This window comes from Chiloscyllium punctatum, chromosome 38, assembly GCF_047496795.1.
Source record: "Chiloscyllium punctatum isolate Juve2018m chromosome 38, sChiPun1.3, whole genome shotgun sequence".
NCBI classification, from domain to species: domain Eukaryota; kingdom Metazoa; phylum Chordata; class Chondrichthyes; order Orectolobiformes; family Hemiscylliidae; genus Chiloscyllium; species Chiloscyllium punctatum.
In genome coordinates, this window is record NC_092776.1 from 61,030,439 (window position 1) to 61,055,382 (window position 24,944).

At 42.8% G+C, this 24,944-nt stretch overlaps 1 protein-coding gene across 2 annotated transcripts in view; it reads right to left on the reverse strand.

The window, feature by feature from the left end:
* The window catches only part of dna2 (DNA replication helicase/nuclease 2), a 112,064-nt gene extending 88,676 nt beyond the window's left edge, over window positions 1-23,388 (reverse strand). For both annotated transcript variants that reach the window (XM_072557995.1, XM_072557994.1), the window contains exons 1-7: window positions 23,280-23,388; window positions 21,531-22,825; window positions 17,291-17,464; window positions 16,701-16,884; window positions 5,938-6,086; window positions 3,932-4,063; window positions 2,936-3,161 (exon numbers count right to left, since the gene is read on the reverse strand). In XM_072557995.1, coding sequence (XP_072414096.1) covers window positions 2,936-3,161; window positions 3,932-4,063; window positions 5,938-6,086; window positions 16,701-16,884; window positions 17,291-17,464; window positions 21,531-22,825; window positions 23,280-23,309 — 2,190 coding nt within the window. In that variant the 5' untranslated portion in view covers window positions 23,310-23,388. The remainder of the gene's footprint in view (window positions 1-2,935; window positions 3,162-3,931; window positions 4,064-5,937; window positions 6,087-16,700; window positions 16,885-17,290; window positions 17,465-21,530; window positions 22,826-23,279) is intronic.
* Window positions 23,389-24,944: the final 1,556 nt, after the last annotated feature.

The window sequence follows — 24,944 nt, forward strand, 5'->3', positions numbered from 1 at the left end:
TGACTCTGATCTCCAGCATCTGCAGTCCCCACTTTCTATCAGCTTAAGGTTAGATGGTAAAGAATAAAAGTGAACTGGAGGGTCTACTCTTTTTTCTTACAGAAAGGTTGGTATGAGTATGGAAGGAGCTGCCATCAGAACTGATTGAGGTGGGTACATTAACAACATTTAAAAGGCATTTGGACAAATACATGGACAGGAAAGGTTTAGAAGGATTTAACCTGAGTGTGGGGAAATGGAGCCCACATGGATGGACATTTTGATCACCATGGACCAGCTCAGGCCAAAGGACCGGTCTCCATGCTGTTGGACTCAATGGTAAGGTCATGGGGAGTCATTAAGTGCATAAATCCTGCTCCGATTTGACTTTCCAAAATGCAGCAGCTCACATTTATCTAAATTAAACTCCACCTGCCACTCCTTGGCCTACTGGCCCAGCTGAGATCAAGATCCTGTTGTACTCTGAAATAACTCCCTTCGCTGTCCACCACTCCTCCAATTTTGGTGTCATCCATAAACTTATTAAGCAGACCTCTAATGTTCACATCCAAATAATTTATATAAATGACAAAAAGCATTGCACCCAGCACCAATCCACTGGTCACAGGCTGCCAGTATGAAAAATAACACTCCTGCCAGTTCTGTACCCAAATGGCTAGACCTCCCTATATTCCATGTGATCTAACCTTGCTAACCAGTCAACATGAGGAACCTTGTCGAGCACCTTACTGAAGTCCATATAGATCACATCCACTGCTCTGCCCTCATCAATAGTCTTCGTTACTTCTTTAAAAATCTCAATTAAGTTAGGAAGACATGATTTTCTCTGCACAAAGACATATTAACTGCTCCTAATCAGTTTTTGTCTTTCCAAATACATGCCAATCCTGTCCCTCAGGAATCCCTCCAACAACTTACAGATCACCAATATCAGGCCCACCGGTCTATAGTTCCCTGGCAAGGGGCCCAGCAATCACTTCTCTAGCTTCCCACAGAGTTCAAGGATAATCCTGATCAGGTCCCACGGATTTATCCACCTTTTTGTTTTAAGCCATCCAGCACTTCCTCCTCTGTACTGTGGAAACTTTTTTATATGATGTTGCTATTTATTTCCCCAATTTCTAAATCTTCCATGTCCTTCTCCACACTAAACACGGATGCAAAATATTTGTGTAATACCGCCCTCATCTCCTGTGGTTTCACACAAAGGCATTATTCTTTGAGGAGCATTATTCTCTCCCTAGTTACCCTATTGTTCCTTAATGTATTTGTACAATCCCTTTGGATTCTCCTTAACCCTATTTGCCAAAGCTGTCTCACGTCCCCTTTTTGCCCTCTTGATTTCCCTCTTAAGTAATACTCCCGCTGCCTTTATATTCCTCAAGGGATTCACTCGATCTCTGCTGTCTATACTTGACATATGCTTCCTACTCTTTCTTGACTAGAATTTCAATTTCTCTAGTCATCCAGAATTCCCTACACCTATCAGCTTTGCCCTTCATCCTAACAGGAACTTAGTGCCTCTGGATTCTCGTTACCTCATTTTTGAAGGTTTCCCATTTTCCAGCCATCTCTTTACCTGCAAACATCTGCATTCCCCCCAACTCCCCACTCAACTTTTGAAAGTTCTTACCTTCAAAATTGGCCTTCCTCCAATTTAGAACTTCAACTTTTAGATCCGGTATATCCCCTTTCATCACCATTTTAAAATTAATAGAATTGTTGGCCCCAAAGTGCTCTCCACTAACACCTCAATCACCTGCCCCGATTTATTTCCCAAGAGTGGGTCAGATTTTGCACCTTCCCTCATGGGTACATCCACATACTAAATCAGGAAATTTTCTTCTTCATATTTAACAAATTCCTTTCCATCCAATAATCGACTTGCCAAATTTGCTCATGACTCAAACATAGATAGAAAGCTAAGTTGTGATGAGGACAGAAGAACATCACAAAAAGATGAAATGTGTTGGAAGCAATTCAAAGATGATTTACCAGACTAACAGCTGGTATGGATATGCAGTCTTAGGAAGAAAGATTGGACAGGCTATGTTTTTAATTTGCTGGTATTTATAAGAATAAGAGTCAACATGATTGAAACACTCAAGAGGTTAAGGAGTCTTGACAGGTTGGATGTTTCTCCCATAGGATAATCTAGAACTGGAGCTCACTGTTTACAAATTAGTGGTCATTTATTTAAATGAAATATGAAGTTGATATTTTTGAAGGTCTTTGGAATTCACTTGGCGTAAAGCAGAATTCTTGAATATTTTTAAGGCAGAAGTGGTGAAAGATTATTGACAGTCGGTGGGAATGTGGACTTCAGGTTACAATTAGATTTGCCATGATCTTACTGAATAATGCAGAATGGCCTGCTCATCGCTTGTATGATCATATGGTGAAACACTCATGGGAACACAAAAGAAAATTGAAAAATAAATCATAAATATAAAGTACAAAACACAAAGTTCAATACAGGGCCAGTTAGAGCTGAAGAATAATAATATCTTTGTGCAAATGATAAATGAAGTTTGCAGAGACTAAAGGACATGCAGGACTTTTTCAAAAAAGAAAAGATTTGAGGCAAGGTGTCATGCAAGAGCTTTTCAACCAAATGAAGACACACACTATACGAGGGAGCATGGCAGCATTTTGGCAAGCTGCTTAAATCATGCAGAAAAGTGTGAAGTGAGAAGGCGTTCTCTCTCTCTTCCCCTCACAGAGTGACCACCTTCAGGAACCGTTCCACCAACAAGAGCTGCACCTTCAGGAACTGCATCCCACCGAGAATCAGCACCTTCAGCAGCCATTCCTCAGTGAGGGTCAGCGCTTTCAGGACCCCTCCCCTAGCAAGAGTCAGCACCTTCAGGAGCTGTTCCCTCATTAAGAATCAGCACCTTCAGCAACTATCCCCCCTAAATACTAAGCCACATACCTGACTTCTGTGCTCCACCGAATTAGATTCTTTCCCTGTTTTAAGCTCCAAAGGCATGACTTTAGTATGTGTCTTGGGGTGGCGGTGAATTTTTACAGAAGCTGTTACATCAATCTTGCCTTTTAATCCAAACCTCGGAGACCAAATATTCTCCTCAATGTCTTCAATATCAAGCACTGTGATGCCACAGATTGAAGCCAGTCTGGATGGATTTCTATCACTGGGTCTAGGAAAAAGATTCAAGTAAATTACATCATGTTTTGGATTACCATCGTTCATTGGAAATCAATGAGGGTGAATCCATGAAGGAGCAGGTGTACAAAAGTTTATGCACCCATACATGGGACAGGCATATAACACCAAAGAGAGATGGTTAGGTGGTGAGGGACAAGTGGCTAAATTATTAGTAGATAGAAGAAACATGGAGAAAAACAAATTTATTTTCTAAAAAGAAAGGCATGTCAATTTTAGCTCTGTCAGTTCAAGAAAAAAATAAAATCCCAAATTTCAAATGATTAAGGAAATGAGGGTGTTGACCTGATGAAAAGTCAATTCTGATTGACCAAGAAATTATTATCCAAAATTTGCCATTCTTGTATTTGTCCCGATTAGGTAAAGCTCTGCAGCAACAATTCTCCATTTTAAGCAATATTTAAGTGACAATGCGAGGGTTCCGGTCACTATGGAACCGTCACAGCCAATACAGCCAGAGATAAACCAGCTAAATAGTATCTTCATCCAGCAAAATCATGGAGCTCAGTGGATCTACAGAACTGGAACCCAATCATAATTAGAAGCAATGAAATTCAAGTATTAAAAAAAAATTAAGAGCAAGTCAATAAACAGTTAAACAGACAAGATCCTGAGCAACACGGTGAGAGTATGAATCCAAAGACTGCTTGGACGGTACGATTCTGTATAATTTAAGTTCAATTGTGCTTGCTTATTATACCAACCCCGACACACTAAGTTTAATACATGTGGAACATTACGTACAGTTTCAGCTGCATTTGCTGTATCCCAGACTGAGCAGAATTATCCATGAAATCTCGAGCCCAGGTCTCTAACGATGGGAAGTAATCACGTAATGCTTGCATCATATCTGCTTGACTCAGATTCAAACTGTACCTGCATTTCAAAAAGAGCTCAAGATCACATCAGACTAAAGATATCCCTCATGGGTCAGGGAAGCAGTTGCATGAGTAGCCCCAAGGATGAAAAAGATGCATTAATTTGTTTTTAGTTTTCTAGTTGCCCTGACCCAGGGGAGGCTACTCCCACACTACTCTGACACAGACAATATTAAAGCTTCGCTCATTATCAAAACAAAGCCAGAATCTGCAGTGAGTATTCAACTGCAAACAGATCATAAAGCAGTAATCATTGGACCACCAATTGCTTCAACAACCATTAGGTCTGGCGATGCATGATGCTCACCATAGGCATTTCAAAGCATTTGAATTACCAGATAATACACATGTAAAGCCACTAAAACTTTCAGAAATCTGTACAGCACAAAAATTGATTATTCGGCCATTGTTTCTGTGTTTTGTTTTTGCTTAAGTAGTCTAATATTCACCTGAATATCAGAAAATATATAGAAAATATTTCTCAACCTGTCTCTCGATCAAATTAGAGTCCTTCAATTTGAAGCGATTAGCAAGACTAGATAGTCCAGGAAACTAACATGGACAAGAAAAAAAATGATAAATCAGGAAACAAGATATCTCTAACTGCAAGCACAACTATTCAAATGCGTTCCTAATCATATTCATAATTTCTGTATTGTTCAGTTCATTCAAAACTCTGCTTTGCATATCTTATCCACTGGCACCCATGCTCACTAATTTACATAAATCTTTCGAAACCCATAATGGCTTTGATAATCACATTATGCTAACCAAAAATATCCCCCAGAATACTCTCCTTTTTAACTCTATCTTTTCTTACATCTGCCTGTCCCCCTTCCAGTTCCTACCTAGCATTATTTCAAATACACTACCAAAAAACTGCCATTCTAAGCATTATTATTATACTTAATCAAAACAGTTCAAGCTATTTATTTTCCATTAATGTCATTCATGCTTTAGTCAGCCTCTTGGGTTTTAATAGAGTTGTAGCAGTTAAAACCTGGCCTATTCTGCCAGGTTCTAAAGTCGAGCAACATGCTATGAAGATACGTTTCAATTAATTTTGTAAACATTACATACTTTTCCATATTCTTAGGTAGATGCCAGTTTTGTTGCTGTACTAGTGTATCTTAGCTAGGGATCATTTAGTTCTGCTGCGTAAGTCTTCAGGACTGTTGCTGCAACATTGCATCCTGTGCCTTCAGTCATTTCTTGATATCGTGTGGAGTCGATCATAATTGACTGAAAAACTGGCATGTGACATTTGGCGGGAAGCTCAGGAGGAGACCAAAATGGATCACCACTCTGCACTTCTGGCTGAAGATGTAAGCAAAGCTTCAGCCCTCTTTTACATTTATGTGCTGAGCTCTTTCATCATCAAATATCAGTGGATATTTATAAAGGGTACTCCTCCGGTTAGTTTTTAATTGTCTACCACCATTCACAACTCGATGTGGGAAGACTGCAAAGCTTGAATCTGAGCTTACCTCTGTCTATCGCATGACAAAAGAAGGAGAAGGGAAACTAAGTGAAAGGTTCTCTTAACTGGAAGAATGCGCAGAATTCAGCTTGTTCTGATATCCAGGGCTTCCTAACAATTAGGAAGGAACCGAGGTCATTTTCTTTTTCCCTCACCAAAGGGTTGAGGACTCTTATAACAATTTACCTAAGGCCATAGTTGAGAATAGGTCAATACACTAGAATCCAAACTGACTTCTTGGTGCATGAGCTGAAGAAGTATCCTCACCTGCTTAGCCAAGAATGGAAGTTAAGCTTCACATTTCGAGGCCCCAGATAGAGAAACTGTATCTAAGCTTACCAGCTCAAAACATTTCCACCAATATCAAAAGAAATTAGACAAACACTGCTTACATCTCTCCCAAGTACTTTTGGGAATATACTGTTTGAGAGGCCACTTCTTCCAACGCAGTATGAGTAAATCTGCTGCTCATTGCCGCTTTTTGAAAGATCTCATGAACCAAAGTGCCAACCAACATCTGTTGCGTTCCCTTTTCACAGGCCTTCAAAACAAAAGCAAGGATCAAAAAATGCAGAAAGATCCGTTAATCAGAACGCCACACTAGTTGGTCTGACAACACAATGAAACATTTCCTGGTTCAAACTGTGTAACTTGGAATTTGGGAATAAATGGTTCCATCAATGACCTTAAAACTGATCAGCAATTCCACTTTAAATTACAACAATCTGGAGTGAGTTATGCAAACCATGGCAATCAAAATCACAAGACACAATGCAAAAAGAAAACAAATCTCAGAACATAGTGGAAAATTTATTGAAATAGGAATGATATCTAATGTTAAATGCCAATCATCCATTTACCAAATCAGCAAGGAGTCTGCCTTCCACTGTTTATTTGCATTTCATAGTTCAGCACAAACTCCAGTCTGCTGTTTTCCCTCCCTGGGGAAAACTAGCCTTTAGATATTTGCTCCAATAAACATCAGCTGATCTCTATTCTCTCCAGGATATGTCCTGCTTCATTATTAATGATTATAATTCCCAACATGAGGGCTGGATGAATGTGAAATTAATACAAACTTGGGATAGTGGCAGAGGATTGTCAGACAGAAATTCATATTGTGATGGAAACTGTGGGACTTAAGTGTATAATTTTATTATATTCGGGATGAGTGTGGGTATTTTGAGCAACAAATGGGATTTTCTGTATGTCTGAAGTTGATGGTGAACTTGTAATTATTTCTGTAACCATGGTAATTTATTTTGAAAACAGCTCTTACAGCCTAGTTGTAAGTAAATGGATTTGTGCACAAATTGACTTTTGTTTATTTAGATTGTTGGTGACTTAACATGTTAAATAATGGGGCTTCAAAAAGTTTATTAGCATCTGGAATCTGTTCTTTTTAAGCTTAAGGAGAATGCCCACAACTAAGCGACTTTTAGTTTCACTTTTAATTTTGGATCATCTTTTTCAGTCCTCCTTGGAACAGGATGGCTGAATACACCAGAATTCCTGTGAAGGAAATGATAGACTTCGTGAATTCAATTACCATGGAGAGAAAAGTTGATGAGAGCACCAAGAATAAGCAATCAGCAGTTCCACTTCAATAAGTTTTAAGTGTCTTGTGATTTTAACTTTTAAAGTACAAGATACAGGGATACTGACAAGTAATGGGCAGTACGGGTGGCACAGTGGTTAGCACTACTGCCTCAAAGTGCCAGAGACCCGGGTTCAATTCCCACCTCAGGTGACTGACTGCGTGGAGTTTGCACATTCTCCCAGTGTCTGCGTGGGTTTCCTCTGGGTGCTCCGGTTTCCTTCCACAGTCCAAAAAATGTGCAGGTTAGGTGAATTGGCCATGCTAAATTGCCCGTAGTGTTAGGTGAAGGGGTAAATGTAGGGGAATGGGTCTGGGTGGGCTGCGCTTCGGCGGGTCAGTGTGGACTTGTTGGGCCGAACAGCCTGTTTCCACACTGTAAGTAATCTAATCATACTTTAGGAATGGTGATTCAGAAACTGTACCAAAAGTAGTTGTGAGAACTGTTTTTGTTGTTAAATAGCTGATCTTATTTCCGATATACGAAGGAAGGCTGTGGGATTAATATAAAGAATAAAGAAAATTACAGCACAGGACCTCTGGACTTCCAAATCCTCTATCTAAACCTGTCTCCTATTTTCTAAGCATCGGTATCTTCTGCTACCTGTCCATTCATGTATCTGTTTAGATACATTGTTAATGATGCTATCATGCCCACCTGTACCACCCCCGGTGCATAAAGAACTTTCCACACAAGGATTCAAGATGGAGAACAAAAAAATTTCTGGCTCTAACAGCTGCTCCTTTTTTGAGTTATTTTAGGTGTTGGAGGTTGATTTCCTCGAATTCCGAGAGAGAGAGCGAGAGAGAGAGATGCAGAGAGAGAGAGAGAGATGCAGAGAGAGAGAGAGAGAGAGAGAGATGCAGAGAGAGAGAGAGATGCAGAGAGAGAGAGAGAGAGAGAGAGATGCAGAGAGAGAGAGAGAGATGCAGAGAGAGAGAGAGAGAGAGAGAGATGCAGAGAGAGAGAGAGAGAGAGAGATGCAGAGAGAGAGAGAGAGAGATGCAGAGAGAGAGAGAGAGAGAGATGCAGAGAGAGAGAGAGAGAGATGCAGAGAGAGAGGGAGAGAGATGCAGAGAGCGAGCGAGCGATGCAGAGAGAGCGAGCGAGCGAGCGATGCAAAGAGAGAGAGAGAGCGAGCGATGCAGAGAGAGAGAGAGAGCGAGCGAGATGCACATAGAGAGCGCGAGCGAGCGAGCGAGATGCAGAGAGAGAGAGAGAGAGCAAGCGAGATGCAGAGAGAGAGAGAGAGAGCAAGCGAGATGCAGAGAGAGAGAGAGAGATGCAGAGAGAGAGAGATGCAGAGAGAGAGAGAGAGAGAGATGCAGAGAGAGAGAGAGAGAGATGCAGAGAGAGAGAGAGATGCAGAGAGAGAGAGAGAGAGATGCAGAGAGAGAGGGAGAGAGATGCAGAGAGCGAGCGAGCGATGCAGAGAGAGAGCGAGCGAGCGATGCAGAGAGAGAGAGAGAGAGCGAGCGAGCGAGATGCACATAGAGAGCGTGAGCGAGCGAGCGAGATGCAGAGAGAGAGAGCAAGCGAGATGCAGAGAGAGAGAGAGAGCAAGCGAGATGCAGAGAGAGAGAGAGAGAGAGAGAGCGCGAGCGCGAGCGAGATGCAGAGAGAGAGAGAGAGAGCGGGGGCGGCGCGGAGGGAGCGATGCAGAGATAAAGAGAGAGAGAGATGCAGAGAGAGAGAGAGACAGATAGAGAGAGACAGATAAAGATACATAGAGAGCGAGAGAGACAGACAGATAGATAGAAACCCACACTGCTAACTGATAGAACAGTGAACCTGCACAGTTACTGCCTTTCCTGTTGAATTAATGTATCACTGGAATCTGGGAAAATTAACAAACACTGAAATTCACAATTGATCTTGGAGGAAGTTATCTGGGAAACATTAGATTAGATTAGATTACTTCCAGTGTGGAAACAGGCCCTTCGGCCCAACAAGTCCACACCGACCCACCGAAGCGTAACCCACCCATTCCCGTACATTTACCCCTTTACCTAACATTATGGGCAATTTAGCATGGCCAATTCACCTGTCATGCACATCTTTGGACTGTGGGAGGAAACCGGAGCACCCGGAGGAAATCCATGCAAACACGGGGAGAATGTGCAAACTCCACACAGTCAGTTGCCTGAGTCGGGAATTGAACCCGGGTCTCTGACGCTGTGAGGCAGCAGTGCTAACCACTGTGCCACCCACAAGCATAGAAACAGATAAGTTGATATTTCAAGCGTGGTCTTAGAATAATTCTACAGTAGTGAATAGAGTGTGTTCTTTCTTGATTACATGTTTTATTGAGATATGTTTCTTAATTCAACTTAAAATATAAGCCATAAGTATTACTTTAACCTGGAACAGTGTTTTGCAGTGGAAGAAGACAGTGTTATTTTCTGGGTCTGCAGATCGCAAGAAGCAAAAATTGCCTTTGGAAGAGTCAAATGCTCTTCTTGTCGGATGTGGGAGTTTAGGGAGAGTTTACGGGTTACTGAGGATTATATCTGTAATAAGTGCCATTGGTTGTAAATCCTATCAGATCGAATGGATTGGTTGAAGAGACAGTTAGAGGCAATGAGGAATTTACAACAGCAAGGGGATGTGATGGAAGGTAGTTATAGAAGGGGGGAGGGGAGTCTCAGATAGTCACATAGATGGGTTAACTCCAGGAAAGGTATAAGAGGTATGCTGTTTTGAAAAATGTAGGGGATGATGGATTCTCAGGAAAATGTTGCAAGAACAGCCAAGTTTCTGGTATTGAGATTGGCTCTAATGCAATGAGGGGTACGCCAAGTTCCAAGAGATCAACTGTGTTAGGGGACTCTCTAGTCCGAGGTACAGACTGTGGCCAGCAGCGAAAAATCAGAATGGTGTATTGCTTCCCTGGTACCAGGATCAAGGATGTCTCAGAGGATGCAGAATGTTCTCAAGGGGGAGAGAGGCCAGCAGGAGGCCATTGTCCACATTGGAACCAGTGACATAGGAAGGGAAAAGGTAGAGATTCTGAAGGGAGATTACAGAGAGTTAGGCAGGAATTTAAAAAGGAGGTCCTGGAGATTAGTGATATCTGGGTTACACCTAGTGCTACGAGCTAGTGAGGGCAGGAAAAGGAGGATAGAGCAGATGAATGCATGGCTGAGAAGTTGGTGTATGGGAGAAGGATTCACATTTTTGGATCATTGGAAGCTGTTTTGGGGTAGAATTGACCTGTACAAGAACGGATTGCACCTAAATTGGAAGGGGACTAATAGACTGGCAGGGAGATTTGCGAGAGCTGCTCAGGAGGATTTAAACTATTGAGTGGGGGCGGGTGGGACGCAGGGAGATGGTAAGGAAAGAGATCAATCTGAGACTGGTACAATTGAGAACAAAGGTGAGTCAAACAGTCAGGGCAGGCAGAGACAAAGCAGAGGACAAAGTAGGACTGATAAATTAAACTGGATTAATTTCAATGCAAGAGGCCTAACAGGGTAGGCAGATGAACTCAGGGCACACTTAGGAACATGGGACTGGGACAGCATAGCAATTACAGACATATGGCTCAGGGATGGACAGGACTGGTAGCTAATGTTCCAGGATACAAATGCTACTGAAAGGATAGAAAGGGAGGCAAGTGGGGAGGGGGAGTGGTGTTTTGGATAAGGGATAGCATTACAGCTGTACTGAAGGAGGATATTCCCAGAACTAGATCCAGGGATGTTATTTGGGTGGAACTGAGAAATAACAAAGAGATGATCATCTTATTGGGATTGTATTACAGATCCCCTAATTATCAGAGGGAAATGGAAAAACAAATTTATAAGGAGATCTCAGTTATCTGTAAGAATCATAGGGTGGTTATGGTAGGGAATTTTAATTTTCCAACCATAGACTGGGACTGTCATATAGTGTTAAGGGTTTAGATGGAGAGGAATTTGTTAAGTGTGTATAAGAAAATTTTCTGATTCAGTATGTGTATGTACCTACTAGAGAAGGTGCACAACTTGACCTACTCTTGGGAAATAAGGCAGGGCAAGTGACTGAGATGTCAGTGGGGGAGCACTTTGAGACTAGTGACTATAATTCTATTAGATTTAAAATAGTGATGGAAAGGGATAGACCAGATCTAAACGTTGAAGTTCTAAATTGGAGAAAGGCCAATTTTGACGGTATTAGGCAAGAACTTTCAAAAGCTGATTGGGGTCAGGTAAAGGGACAGCTGGAAAATGGGAAGCCTTCACAAATGAGATAACGAGAATCCAGAGAAACTATATTCCTGTTAGGGTGAAAGGAAAGGCTGGTAGGTATAGGGAATACTAGATGACTAAAGAAATTGAGGGTTTGGTTAAGAAAAAGAAGGAAGCATATGTCAGTTGTGGACAGATTGAGTGAATCCTTAGAAGAGCATAAAGGCAGTAGGAGTATACTCAACAGGGAAATCAGGAGGGCAAAAAGGGGACATGAGATAGCTTTGGCAAATAGAATTAAGGAAAATCCAAATATATTGAGGACAAAAGGGTAACTATGGAGTGAATAGCGCCTCTCAAACATCAGCAAGGCAGCCTATGTGTGGAGCCGCAGGAGATGGGGCAGATACTAAACAAGTATTTTGCATCAGTGTTTACTGTGGAGAAGGACATGGAAGATATAGAATGTAGAAAATACATGGTGACATCTTGAAAAATATCCATATTACAGAGGAGGTGATGCTGAATGTCTTTAAACACATAAAAGCGGATAAATCCCCAGGACCTGATCAGGTGTACCCGAGAACTCTGTGGGAAGCTAGAGAAGTGATTGCTGGGCCCCTTGCTGAGATATTTGTATCATCAATAGTCACAGGTGAGGTGCCGGAAGACTGGAGGTTGGCAAACGTGGTGCCACTGTTTAAGAAAGGTGGTAAAGAGAAGCCAGGGAACTATAGACCAGTGAGCCTGATGTCGGTGGTGGACAAGTTGTTGGAGGGAATCCTGAGGGACAGGATGCATATGTATTTGGAAAGGCAAGGACTGATTAGGGATATTCAACATGGCTTCATGCATGGGAAATCATGAGTTTTTTGAAGAAGTAACAGAGAGGATTGATGAGTGCACAGCGGTAGATGTGATCTATATGGACTTCAGGAAGGCGTTCGACAGCGTTCCTAATGGGAGACTGGATAGAATGGTTAGATCTCATGGAATACAGGGAGAACTAGACATTTGGATACAGAACTGGCTCAAAGATGGTAGTGGAGGGTTGTTTTTCAGACTGGAGGCCTGTTACAAGTAAAGTGCCACAAGGATTGATGCTGGGTGCAGTACTTTCATATAAATGATTTGGATGTGAGCTATAAGAGGTATGGTTACTAAGTTTGCAGATGACGCCAAAATTGGAGGTGTAGTGGACAGCAAAGAAGGTCTCTTTGTTCAGCAACACTCCCCAGGGGTGGTGCTGGGACCTTTGTTATTTACATAAATAATCTGGGCATGATTAGTAAGTTTGCTGGTGATACAAAATTAAAAGGTATCGTTGACAGCAAAGAAGATTATCAAAAATTCCAGAGGGATCTTGATCAGATGGGGAAGTGTAAGGTGTTGCACTTTGGAAAGTCAAATCATGGTAGGACTTATCCAGTAAATGGTAAAATTCTGAGGGGTGTTGTGGAACAGAAGGACCTAGAAGTACAAGTACTTAGTTCTTTGATAGCAGTGTCTCAGGTGGTAAAGGCAGCATTTAGCATACTGGTCTTCATCAGTATAGGAGTTGGGACATTATGTTGCAGTTGTATTGCATTGGTAGGGCCGCACTTAGAGTATTGTGTCCAGTTTTGTTCACCCTGTCATAGGAAAGACATAGTTAAACTGGAAAGAGAGCAAAGAAGATTTATGAGAATGTTGCCAGATTTAGCAGGCCTGAGTTATAGAACATTACAGCGCAGTGCAGGCCGTTCGGCCGTCGATGTTGCGCCGACCTGTCATACCAATCTGAAGCCCACCTAACCTACACTATTCCACATACGTCCATATGCTTGTCCAGTGACGACTTAAACGTACTGAAAGTTGGCGAATCTACTACCATTGCAGGTAAAACATTCCATACCCTTACTACTTTCTGAGTAAAGAAACTACCTCTGACATCTGTCCTATTATCTATCACCCCTCAATTTAAAGCTATGCCCCCTCATGCTCACCGTCACCATTCTTGGAAAAAGGCTCTCCCTGTCCACCCTATCTAACCCTCTGATTATCTTATATGTCTCTATTAAGTCACCTCTCAACCTTCTTCTCTCTAACGAAAATAACCTCAAGTCCCTCAGCCTTTCCTCATAAGACCTTCCCTCCAAACCAGGCAACATCCTAGTAAATCTCCTCTGCACCCTTTCCATAGCTTCCACATCCTTCTTATAATGCGGTGACCAGAACTGTACACAATACTCCAAGTGCAGCCACACTAGAGTTTTGTACAGCTGTTGTATAACCTCATGGTGCTGGAACTCGATCCCTCTTAATAAAAGCTAAAACACTATATGCCTTCTTAACAACCCTGTCAACCTGGGTGGCAACTTTCAAGGATCTGTGTACCTGGATACCGAGATCTCTCTGCTCATCTACACTACCAAGAATAGTACCATTAGCCCAGTACTTTGCATTCTGGTTACTCCGACCAAAGTGAACCACCTCACAGTTGTCTGCATTAAACTCCATATGCCACCTCTCAGCCCAGCTCTGGAGCTTATCCATGTCTCTCTGTAACCTACTACATCCTTCCTCACTATCCACAACTTCATCGACCTTAGTGTCGTCTGCAAATTTACTAACCCACCCTTCTACGCCCTCATCCAGGTCGTTTATAAAAGTGGCGAACTTCAGTGGACCCAACACTGACCCTTGCGGTACACCACTAGTAACTGGACTCCAGGATGAACATTTCCCATCAACGACCATCCTCTTTCTTCTTTCAGCAAGCCAATTACTGATCCAAACTGCTATATCTCCCACAATCCCATCCTTGCACACTTTTTGTACAATAGCTTACTGTGGGGAACCTTATCGAATGCCTTGCTGAAATCCATATATACCACATCAACCAGTTTACTCTCATCCACCTGTTTGGTCACCTTCTCAAAGAACTCAATAAGGTTGTGAGGCACGACCTATCCTTCACAAAACCGTGCTGACTATCCCTAATCAAATTATTCTTTTCTAGATGATTATAAATCCTATCTCTTATAACCTTTTCCAACACTTTAACAACAACTGAAGTGAGGCTCAGTGGCCTATAATTACCAGGATTTCTCATCCCTGGGCACTACTGGACAATTCAGCATTGCCAATCCACCCCAACCTGCACATCCCTGGGCGCCACGGGACAATCCAGCACGGCCAATCCACACCAACCTGCACATCCCTGGACCGCGGGAGAAAACCCACGGAGGGAGAAAGCACAAAATCCACCCGGCAGTAATAGAGTCGCCCAGCATGGAAACAGACCCTTCAGTCCAACTTGTCCATATCATAACCTAATCTGGTCTCATTTAGAGTCATAGAGATGAACATCACGGAAACAGACCCTTCAGTCCAACTCATTCATGTTGACCAGATATCCTAACCTAATCTAGTCCATTTTGTTAGCACTTGGCCCATATCCCTCTAAACCCTTCCTATTCATGTCCCCATTCAGACGCCTTTTAAAATGTTGTCATTGCATCAGCCTCCACCACTTCTTCTGGCAGCTCATTCCATACACGTACCACCCTCTGCGTGAACAAGTTGCCCCTTAGGTCCCTTTTAAATCTTTCCCCTCTCAACCTAATCCTATGCTGCTCTAGTTCTGGACTCTCCCACCAAAGGGAAAAGACCTTGTCTATTCACCCTACCCATGCCCTAATGATTTTGTAAACCTCTAGAAGGTCACCCCACAGCCTCCGACGGTCCAGGGAAAACAGTCTGTTCAACCTCTCCTTATCGCTCAAATCCTTCAACCCTAGCAACATCCTTGTAACACTTTTCTGAACTTTTTCAAGACTCACAATATCCTTCCGATAGGAGGGAGGCCAGAACTGCACACAATCTTCCAAAAGTGGTCTAACCAACGTCCTGTACAGCCGCAATATGACCTCCCAACTCCTATACTCAATACTCTGACCAATAAAAGGAAGCATACCAAATGTCTTCTTCACTATCCTATCTACCTGCGACTCCACTTTCAAGGAGCAATGAACCTGCACTCCAAGGTCTTTGTTCAGCAACACTCCCTAGAACCCTACCATTAAGTGTATAAGTCCTGTTAAGATTTGCTTTCCCAAAATACAGCACCTCGCATTTATCTGAATTAAACTCCATCTACCACTCCTCAGCCCATTGGATCATCTGATCAAGATCCTATTGTAATCGGAGGTAACCTTCTTTGCTGTCTGCTACACCTTCAGTTTTGGTGTCATCTGCAAACTTACTAACTCTACCTCCTATGTTCACATTCAAATCATATCAATGATGAAAAGCAGTGGACCCAGCTCCGATCCTTGTGGCACTCCACTGGTCACAGGCCTCCAGTCTGAAAAACAACCTTCCACCACCACCTTGTGTCTTCTACCTTTGAGCCAGTTCTGTATCCAAATGGCTCGTTCTCCCTGTATTCCACGAGATCTAACCTTGCTAATCAGTCTGCCATGGGGAACCTTGTCGAACACCTTACTGAAGTCCATATAGATCACATCTACTGCTTTGCCCTCATCAATTCTCCTCATTACTTCTTCAAAAAACTCAATCAAGTTTGTGAGACATGATTTAGGGAGAGGCTGACCAGGATAGGACTTGGAACACAGGAGAATGAGGGGTGATATTATTGAGGTGTATAAAATGATGAGGGGCACAGATAGGATGTAGTCTTTTTCCCAGGGATGGGGAACTGAAAACTAGAGGGCATAGGTTTAAGGTGAGAGGGGAAAGATTTAAGGAGGACCCAAGGAGCAACTTCTTCACGTAGAGAGTGGTGCATATATGGAATGGGCTGCCAGAGAAAGTGGTTGAAGCAGGTACAACAGCAACATTTGGAAATGTACATGGATGCAAAGGGTTTAAAAGGGTATGGACCAAATGCGGGCACCATGGTCAGCATGGACTAGCTTGGGGTGAAGGACCTGTTTCAATGCTATATTACTCTATGACTCCATCTACTATGTCAATTCCACCAGGCTATGCACGTGCACACAGCTACTCCAAAGGTCCAATCACCACTCCCAGCAGTGACATCCAATTCCAGAAGTCACTGCCGCACACAGACCCCAGAGGTCCACACAGAAGGGCAAAAAATTTGTAGGAATGCTGCTCCTCAGAATGTTGCATGTTTCCATCAAGTCAACTCTTACCAAATTCTAGTGGATAAAAGCCTAACTTGTCCAACCTAATACCTAGAAATGCGCAGGTTGTCTTCAGTCAGAGGAAATTTCCCTGAACTGCTTTGAATGTATTTATATTCATCCATAAATTAAAAGACCAGTACTACACACAGTGATTGCACCAATGCCCTGTTTAACTGGGCTCAAAGTTCATTATATATTCCCTTAAAAGAAAATGATTTGTAACTCTCACCTTAAATCTCTCATTCAGCACAGCCTTACGCATGCACCGGATGCTGTTTGCAACACTCGTTCCAGAAATAAGATGGTCTGGGCTCACAATCAGGTACCCAGCTTCCCCGTTTATTACTAATGTATCAGAATACTTCTCTCCTTCAACATAGACTGTATCCCCGACTTTGACCTCAACAGTGTCCCTGAAAAGGGTAAGAGTTTGTCAAAACACATCGAAATTCACTCAAGAACATATTTATATGGACATTTTAATATAATACATCATGACAAAGTACTTTATATGAAACAATGTTACCAGACTTAACATTAGGGAAACTGGGTTGGTTAAAAGGTTAGGTTTTAAGGAGCACCTTAAAGGAAAAGAGTCAGGTACAAAGCCAAGAGGTTAATGGAGGAAATTCAGAGCTTAAGGACCAGGGCACAATCAAAAAAGGAACAGTAAAACTCAACAATGCTCAATAACCCTTGATAAGACGAGTGCTGTTATGCGAAGGAGATTAGAGCGTTAAGATGGAACATAGGCATGGAACCACTGTGCATGGATACAGAAAATCTACAGGAGATAGTAGAAAAGCCATAGCTCCTTACCAGTCATCCTTCAGAACACATTGCTGCATATTGCTACAGCCATCAGTGCCTGTTTGGCTTGCTGTAATTGTCAAGTGTTTTTCTCGATCACCACTAGGACTGAGGACTTCATTCACCATTACCACTTGGTACAGACCTTTGCACACACTTACAGCAGCATTTAAATACTTCTTACTGAAGATGGAAATAAACAGAACAATTATAAGTGAAAAGCCTCACCCAAATCAATGTTCTAAATAGATAATCATAAAACTGCTTTTCCAATGACCTGCTGAGTAAATACATAATACAGTGAACAGAGACATTAAAAAAAGACAAGGGCCCAAGTTTCAGCTCTGAAATGTAACACTACACAAGTTACTCCAACAACCCAGCACTAGGACTTGCATGTTACCATTCCAAATCAGTATCCAGCGACTTGTGATACATCACACATACCATATCCAGTTAAAAATCACACAACACCAGGTTATAGTCCAACAGGTTTAGTTGGAAGCACACTAGCTCTCTGACCGACGCTCCTTCATCAGGTGGTAGTAGGTGGCTCATTGAGCCCTCCAGCACCACCTGATGGAGCGTCGCTCCAAAAGCTAGTGTGCTTCCAATTAAACCTGTTGGACTATAACCTGGTGTTGTGTGATTTTTAATTTTGTACACCCCAGTCCAACACCAGCATCTCCAAATCATGAATACTATATCCAGGTTATGACAACTTACTCATGTCTCAGCAGCACCCTAAAGATTAATGTCTTCAGAAGCAAAAGGGGAAGAATACCCCAAATAGATAAGCAGCTTCATGGAAATCCATAAGACCCAAGCAAACACACCTCCATCAAGCAACAGCAACATTGTTTCATCAAAAAAATTATGGCTTGGGTGGTCTGATGGCTCAGTGGCTGCTGCCTCACAGCTCCAGGGTCCCAGGTTCAATGCCACCCTCGGACGAGTGTGTGGAGTTTTGCACATTCTCCCAGTGTCTGTGTGGGTTTCCTCCAGGTACTCCGGTTTCCTCCCACTGTTCAAAGATGAGGAGGTTAGGTGGATTGGCCATGCTAAATTGCCCATCGCATTCAGGGACATGTAGACTAGATGGGCTAGCCATGGGAATTGCATGGTTACAGGGATCGGGTAGGGGGATGGGTCCAGGCAAGAGTCAGTGTGAACTTGATGGGCCTAATGGCCTGCTTCCACGGAATAGGAATTATGATACCACTGCACCTTCCATTACTATGTCAATGATTGAGAACAGAATAATTGAATGGTAACTTGCTAATTAAGCAGCCCAGAACTCGTCTACTCAGTCTGCATGTTACTTTAGGAGAAAGTGAGGACTGCAGATGCTGGAGATCAGAATTGAAGAGTGTGGTGCTGGAAAAGCACAGCCACTCAGGCAGCATCCGAGGAGCAGGAGAATCAACGTTTCAGGCATATGCCCTTCATGAAAGGGCTTAAGCCTGAAACATCAATTCTCCTGCTCCTCGAATGCTGCCTGAGAAGCTCGGCTTTCCCACCACCACACTCTTCAATTATGTATTTTACTTTATTTATCTTTTCTGCTCTTTTTTTAAAAATTGTTTCATAATTTATTATCTTTCCTTTCTTAACTTCTTTGGCAGAATGCAAGTGCTCCCAGCCTGGGTCCAGTCTTAGTGTGGCATGGCCACCTTGGCCTGGTGCAGTGGTCTTCCATGTGGCAGTGCTGAAAATGTGTTGCTGGAAAAGCGCAGCAGGTCAGGCATCCAAGGAACAGGAGAATCGATGTTTCGGGCATAAGCCCTTAAACGTCGATTCTCCTGCTCCTTGGATGCTGCCTGACCTGCTGCGCTTTTCCAGCAACACATTTTCAGCTCTGATCTGCAGCATCTGCAGTCCTCACTTTTTCCCATGTGGCAGTGTCCAAGTTTGCCAGTCTTGCAAAGGAAGTTCACCTATAGACTGGAAAAACTTTGCCCCCCTCATTCCCCAACCAGAGAGGATGCTACTGATGCTACTGATAAAATGGACATTACCCTGGATACGAAAGGATGAGAGTTAACCTTGGAAAGTGTACCACGTAGATTTCAGGAGTGAGGACTGCCACAGGTCGAAAATACGAACAATACATCAAAAAGCTGCATCATCTGGTTCAAAATAATGACACTGGATTGCAGCAAACTTAGATGTGTACCAAGAAAACAAACTATCACTTCTAGATTTGCTACAGATGATTTGCCAAGCTCCAAAATGGATTTGGAGCAATGGTAGAAGTGGGAAGCAAATCGTAATTTACACAGGAGAAATTTTGTCTAATAACGGTTTCAGCCAATATAACAATGGCAGGAACTGAATCTTATACCTTTCAGTTTTTATACCTCACAGTTGTGTGTATGGCTTTAGGGTAGAAATATAAATACAATAAAAGCTGTCAAAGACATTCGGCCTCGGATCTTCAGATAATCATCCTCCAAGGCGGAACTCGGGATTTGTAACAACAGAGTTGCTGAACAGAGGCCAATAACCAAGCTCGGTATCCATGAAGACGGCTTCAACAGAGATCGTGGGTTCATGTCACACTATACACTTTCATTCTCACACACACAAGCACACATATTCACAGACAATCACACTCACACAGACCCTCTGTCATACACAGAGGAACCTCGATTATCCGAAGAGATGGATGGGCACTATTTCGTTCGGATAATTGTTTATTCGGTTAATTGATTCAATGCATTTCCTCTTGGGCTCAGAGTTTTCTGTAAAGTCTACTCCCTGTTCAAAAAATAAGGCAGCATCACAGAGCCCATGCGCGTGAGCCCCCACGCATGCTCCAACCCCAGCCCCCCACCCACCCCCAACGCTATTCCCCCCAGACTCCCTCTCTCCAGAGCAACCAGACTGGATACCAACAATGAGACCGCTGATGCTGCTCTCTGCCTTTTTTGGGGCGGGGGGGGGGGGGGGGGGGGTGGAGGTGGAGTCTTCAAATAGCACGCATGACTCCAGGGAAACAATTTTATTTAGAGACAGTGCCTGCGCTCCCATCGGTCCAGGACTGTTCTCGGTAGCACTTTTATTCAGTGTAAACAAAAGATGCAATCAGTTTTGGACACACATTTTTGATGTAATGTTCCTGTCGGGACCTCGAGATCTCCTTCAGATAATCCGATTTTCGGATAATTGATATTCATATAATCGAAGTTCCTCTGTACATGTGCGCACATACTTGCGCAAACGTCTACACACAAGTCTACAAGGTATAGTGGCATTTGCAGGTACATTCCATTTTGTTCAAAAACCACACAATCTGTGGGCAGTCAATGTGACATTTTATAAATTCCAAATTTGGAAACAGAACTAAAAGGTTGGGATACAGACAGACTCTAACCTCACACCTTTAATGCATTATCTGAGCTGAGATTTTTTAAAAAAATACGAATAATACCTTAAGTTGTCTCGTGACTGTGACTTGAAATTAGTTCTGAGATTTACATATTAATCAATTAAAACCTGCATCCTCATTCTAAGTGATTAAAGAATCAACAGCAATCTCTGTTTGTTCAATACATCGCATCAGTTGTAAGACACTTGGATCCTTTACTATAAATTCCGTGTCTTACGATCCTGCCCCACTACCGCCTGACAAAGGAGCAGCACTGCAAAAGCTTTTACTTTCAAATAAACCCGTTACTATAATCTGGTGTTGTGATTTTCAACTTTGCCCACCCTAGTCCAATACCAGCACCGCCACATCTTATCCAATCAATTTCTGGAACCCATAGATGTTATTATCATTGGAGAATGATGCCTCAAGGCAATATTCCATACCTGTACATCACAGAGCTAAAAGTCAGCAATTCCCCAAACTGGAAGCTCAGCCAAACATATTCCAAAATGTTAATGAATACAAAGAGGTTTCCAATTTTCGTGACTAAGTTTTTAGAGAGAATCACAAGTGTAGACTTACTTTAATGACATTATTTCAACTAAAATTGATGATTACACAAATTGAATCGTTGCAATATACTCTTAGAAAATCATTTTTCATTTATAAAAACTATAGGGAAAAGGAAGGAGTCAAAGGAAGTCAGGATGATTGAGGTACAGGGTATAAAACATGGGCAAGAAGCAGCCAACTATTGCAAAAATGTATACGGACTTGAGAAAATTACAGATTAATTCAGCAACAATGTAGTCAAGTTTCAAACAAGGCCTTGAAATGACAAATAAATCTGTAACACAAGCTAAAGACCAGCTGTACCTCAAATAATTCGGCTTCTCTGCTGCAATACTGAAACCCTGTGAGCAGCTCCCACTCTTTGATTCGCATAGCTCATCTGATTGTTTTGTAATATGAGAGAGGTGGGGTTTGTTCGACACACTCAAATATAGCTCAGCCTGAGATGACTTTGTCTTTAAATCTGTTGAAACACTTCCTTTATCATGCTCGCATTTGACACATTGCTCTTCACATTCTGAATCAACACAATGCTGTATATTGCTCCCACTATGATGCCCCAAAATTGTACCAGGATTTTTCATAGCTTCCGCTTCTCTTGTCTCTATCCAAGTTTTATCTTTTGATACTGTGGACTGAAAGTGTTTCAAGTGTCCATCCTCTTTACTACAGTTACTGTATTTAGTTCTCGTTATTTGAGCAAATTCTGAATCACTACTTCCATTCTGTGAATTTGTGCAGAGTGTATCTATTCGCTTGAAGGGATTTCTTAACAGAGCAGTGGATGTGGACAACTGCAGGCTCCCCACCTTATTCCACACAGTCACAGGGGGCGTTGCATCTTTAGATAAACAGTTTGGAGAAGAGAGTGGCTTCAAAACGTAATTCTCACATTGTCTCATCTGCGCATTTTGCAATTTTTTATTTGGCAGCTTTTCGTTCACAGTTTTCTTCACAACGTTGCACAGCTGTGGCTGAGGCAAGGGCTGGTTAATAGCCTCAAGACACTCCTGCAGGAGATGATCAGAAGAGTCCTGTTTAGCCTGCACCTTGTCACTAACTACTTCCCTCACTGGAGCGGATTTCCACTTTTTCAATCTGGGCACCTCATCAGGATGATCAGGTCTCTTCCCAAACAGAGAAACTGGAGAAAGGTTTTCACGATCTCTCAACAAATCCTGTCTCTTAGTCTTGCTCATGACATGGTGTCGAGCACTTGGTTTCACAACTTTAGTATTTTCACTATTTGAAAAGAGCTTAACTTTAACTCTAGTACATTTCTTTGATGAATTCAACTTGGGGTGATAGGTGTGGAAAGTTGGTGTCATCACACTGGATATTTGCAACTTGGGCTGTACCGCAATTTCACTGGCTGGCGTTTCAGGAACAAAAGTGTCTGCTATAGCCACCGGAGATTCAGGAACTACTCCACTTGATTCAGGTAACTTCACAACTGTCTCCATCCAATCCTCTTCACCTTCACTGCTTTCCAACAAACTAACAGTCACTGGAATGGTCCTGCGACTCCATTTTGTTTCAGTGGCTTTCTGCCCATGTCTAACTTCTGCCAAAGGTTTCTTCTCCATCAGCGGCGAAGACTATAGCCAAAGGGAGATAAAGTAATTTTCCATATATTCAATCATAACAAAATAACACAAGCATTAAATTACAGGACATAATAAAATGCACCATTTCACATTTGGTGTTGTCTTAAAAACACTATGATCATATCTGTTCTACTAAACAACTACTCATTGAAAGCGTGACTGGACTGATATGGCCACTTAAGTGACTTAGGAAGAATAGGAATTTTATATGTTGTTCTACCATACAATGAAGAGGAGAGGAGTGAAGAGGGAGCAGGAAGGAAAGGATGAGGGGATGAGCAAGGAGGAATGGGTGCGGGGTAACAAGGAAGAAAGGGATAGGAAGCAAGCAATGAGAAAGGAGCTGGGAGAATCTGTTAAGGACAGATAAAGAAGGGAGCGGAATGAATGCACAGCTGAGAGCTCAGCGGGTTTATTCCAAATGGTTTACAGCTCCATAACTCACCCGGTAGAACCTCTCCCCGCTCCGCGACATGGCAGCAACAGACAACACGACCGCGCGCTCACAGGCCACGCCCACAAGATGCAAATTCGCGCCCTCCCGTCATCCCCGCGTGACGGTCACTGCGTAGCGCAGGGGGCGGAGCTTCACTCGGGCTGACGTCATTCTGAGGTTGGAATCCTCAGGTTGGACGGTGGGAGACCTTCACGCTGGACGTTATTGTGTATCTTTGATCGATGTAGTGGACTGGGCCTTTTTTTCCTTTCACCTTGTCTGTCTGGCTGGGTGGGGATAGTGGATGCAGGATGCCGATGGAGAAAAGATGTTGATAGTTCAAAGTTAAAAATCACACAACACCAGGTTATAGTCCATCAGGTTGATTTGGAAGCACTAGCTTTCTGAGTGCTGCTCCTTCATCAGGTGCTGACATGGCTTGTCTCTTCTGTGACCGTGGTTTCCCACCCACAGTGATCGACAGGATCCTTAACTGCATCTGACTTAACACCCTGCTTCTTCACTCGCAACAGCGTGATCAGGTTTCCCCCCGTCTTCACTTTTCATCCCACCAGCCTCTGACGTGAGGAAGGAGCTGTGCTCCAAAAGCCAGTGCTTCCAAACAAAGCTGCTGGACTATAACCTGGTCTTGTGTGATTTTTAACTTTGTCCACCCCACTCCAACACCGGCTCCTCCGTATTGTTGATATTTCAGATTAAGTGGTCACAATGTGAGAATGGCAAAAAAATGGTATGTCTCCTGCCAGACTTGAAAGGACAGTAAGTGGAGGGAAGGACATGATGACATACTAAAAGAAAGGGAAGAAGTGGGAGTTAGTTCACAGTTCATAAGTATGAAATTTCAAGTGCCTAGTCTGAAGATGAGATGTTGTTCCTTTGTGCTGTTAAACACTGGAACATGGCAGCATGCAGATGTGGGCTTGCGAGCAGGACACTTTGTTAAAATCACCAACTATGGGAAGGTTAGGGTCCTGCTTGTGCACAGACTGGAGGTGTTCAGCGAAATTGCCACCCAGTCTGTATTTGACTTCTTCAATGTACAGAAGGCCACTTTGGATGCAACGAACACAATACACAAGATTGGAGGAGATACAGGTGAAATGCTATTTCACCTGGAAAGACTGTTTAGGCCCTTGGATGGTGAGCAGGGAGGACGTGAAAGGTTGTGGGGTTCCACCTTCTGCGGTTACATGGAAAAGTGTGATGGAGAGGGGGAATGACTAAGGTGTCCCAGATGGAAAGGTCCCTGCTAAAGTGCAGATGGAAAGTGAAGCAAGAATGTTTTTGGTTATGGTGTTCAGCTAGAATTGTCTGAAATGACAGAGAATGATCCTTTGAATGCAGAGGCTGTTGGGATGAAAAATGACGACTTGGCGAATCTGATCACGCTGTTGTGAGTGATGGGAAGGGACAAAGGTGGAAGTCTGGTGTTAGGTCAGATGCAGTTGAGGGCCCTATCTACCACTGTGGATGGGAAACCATGATCACAGATGAAGCAAGCCACGTCAGCAGCACTGTTTTGGAAGGTAGCATTGTCCAAACAGATGCGATGTAGGCAAAGGAACTGGGGGACTGGGATGCAGTCCTTGCAGGATGTGGTTGCGAAAAACTGTGGTGAAGGTAACGATGGGAGTCAATGCCTTTGTACAGGAT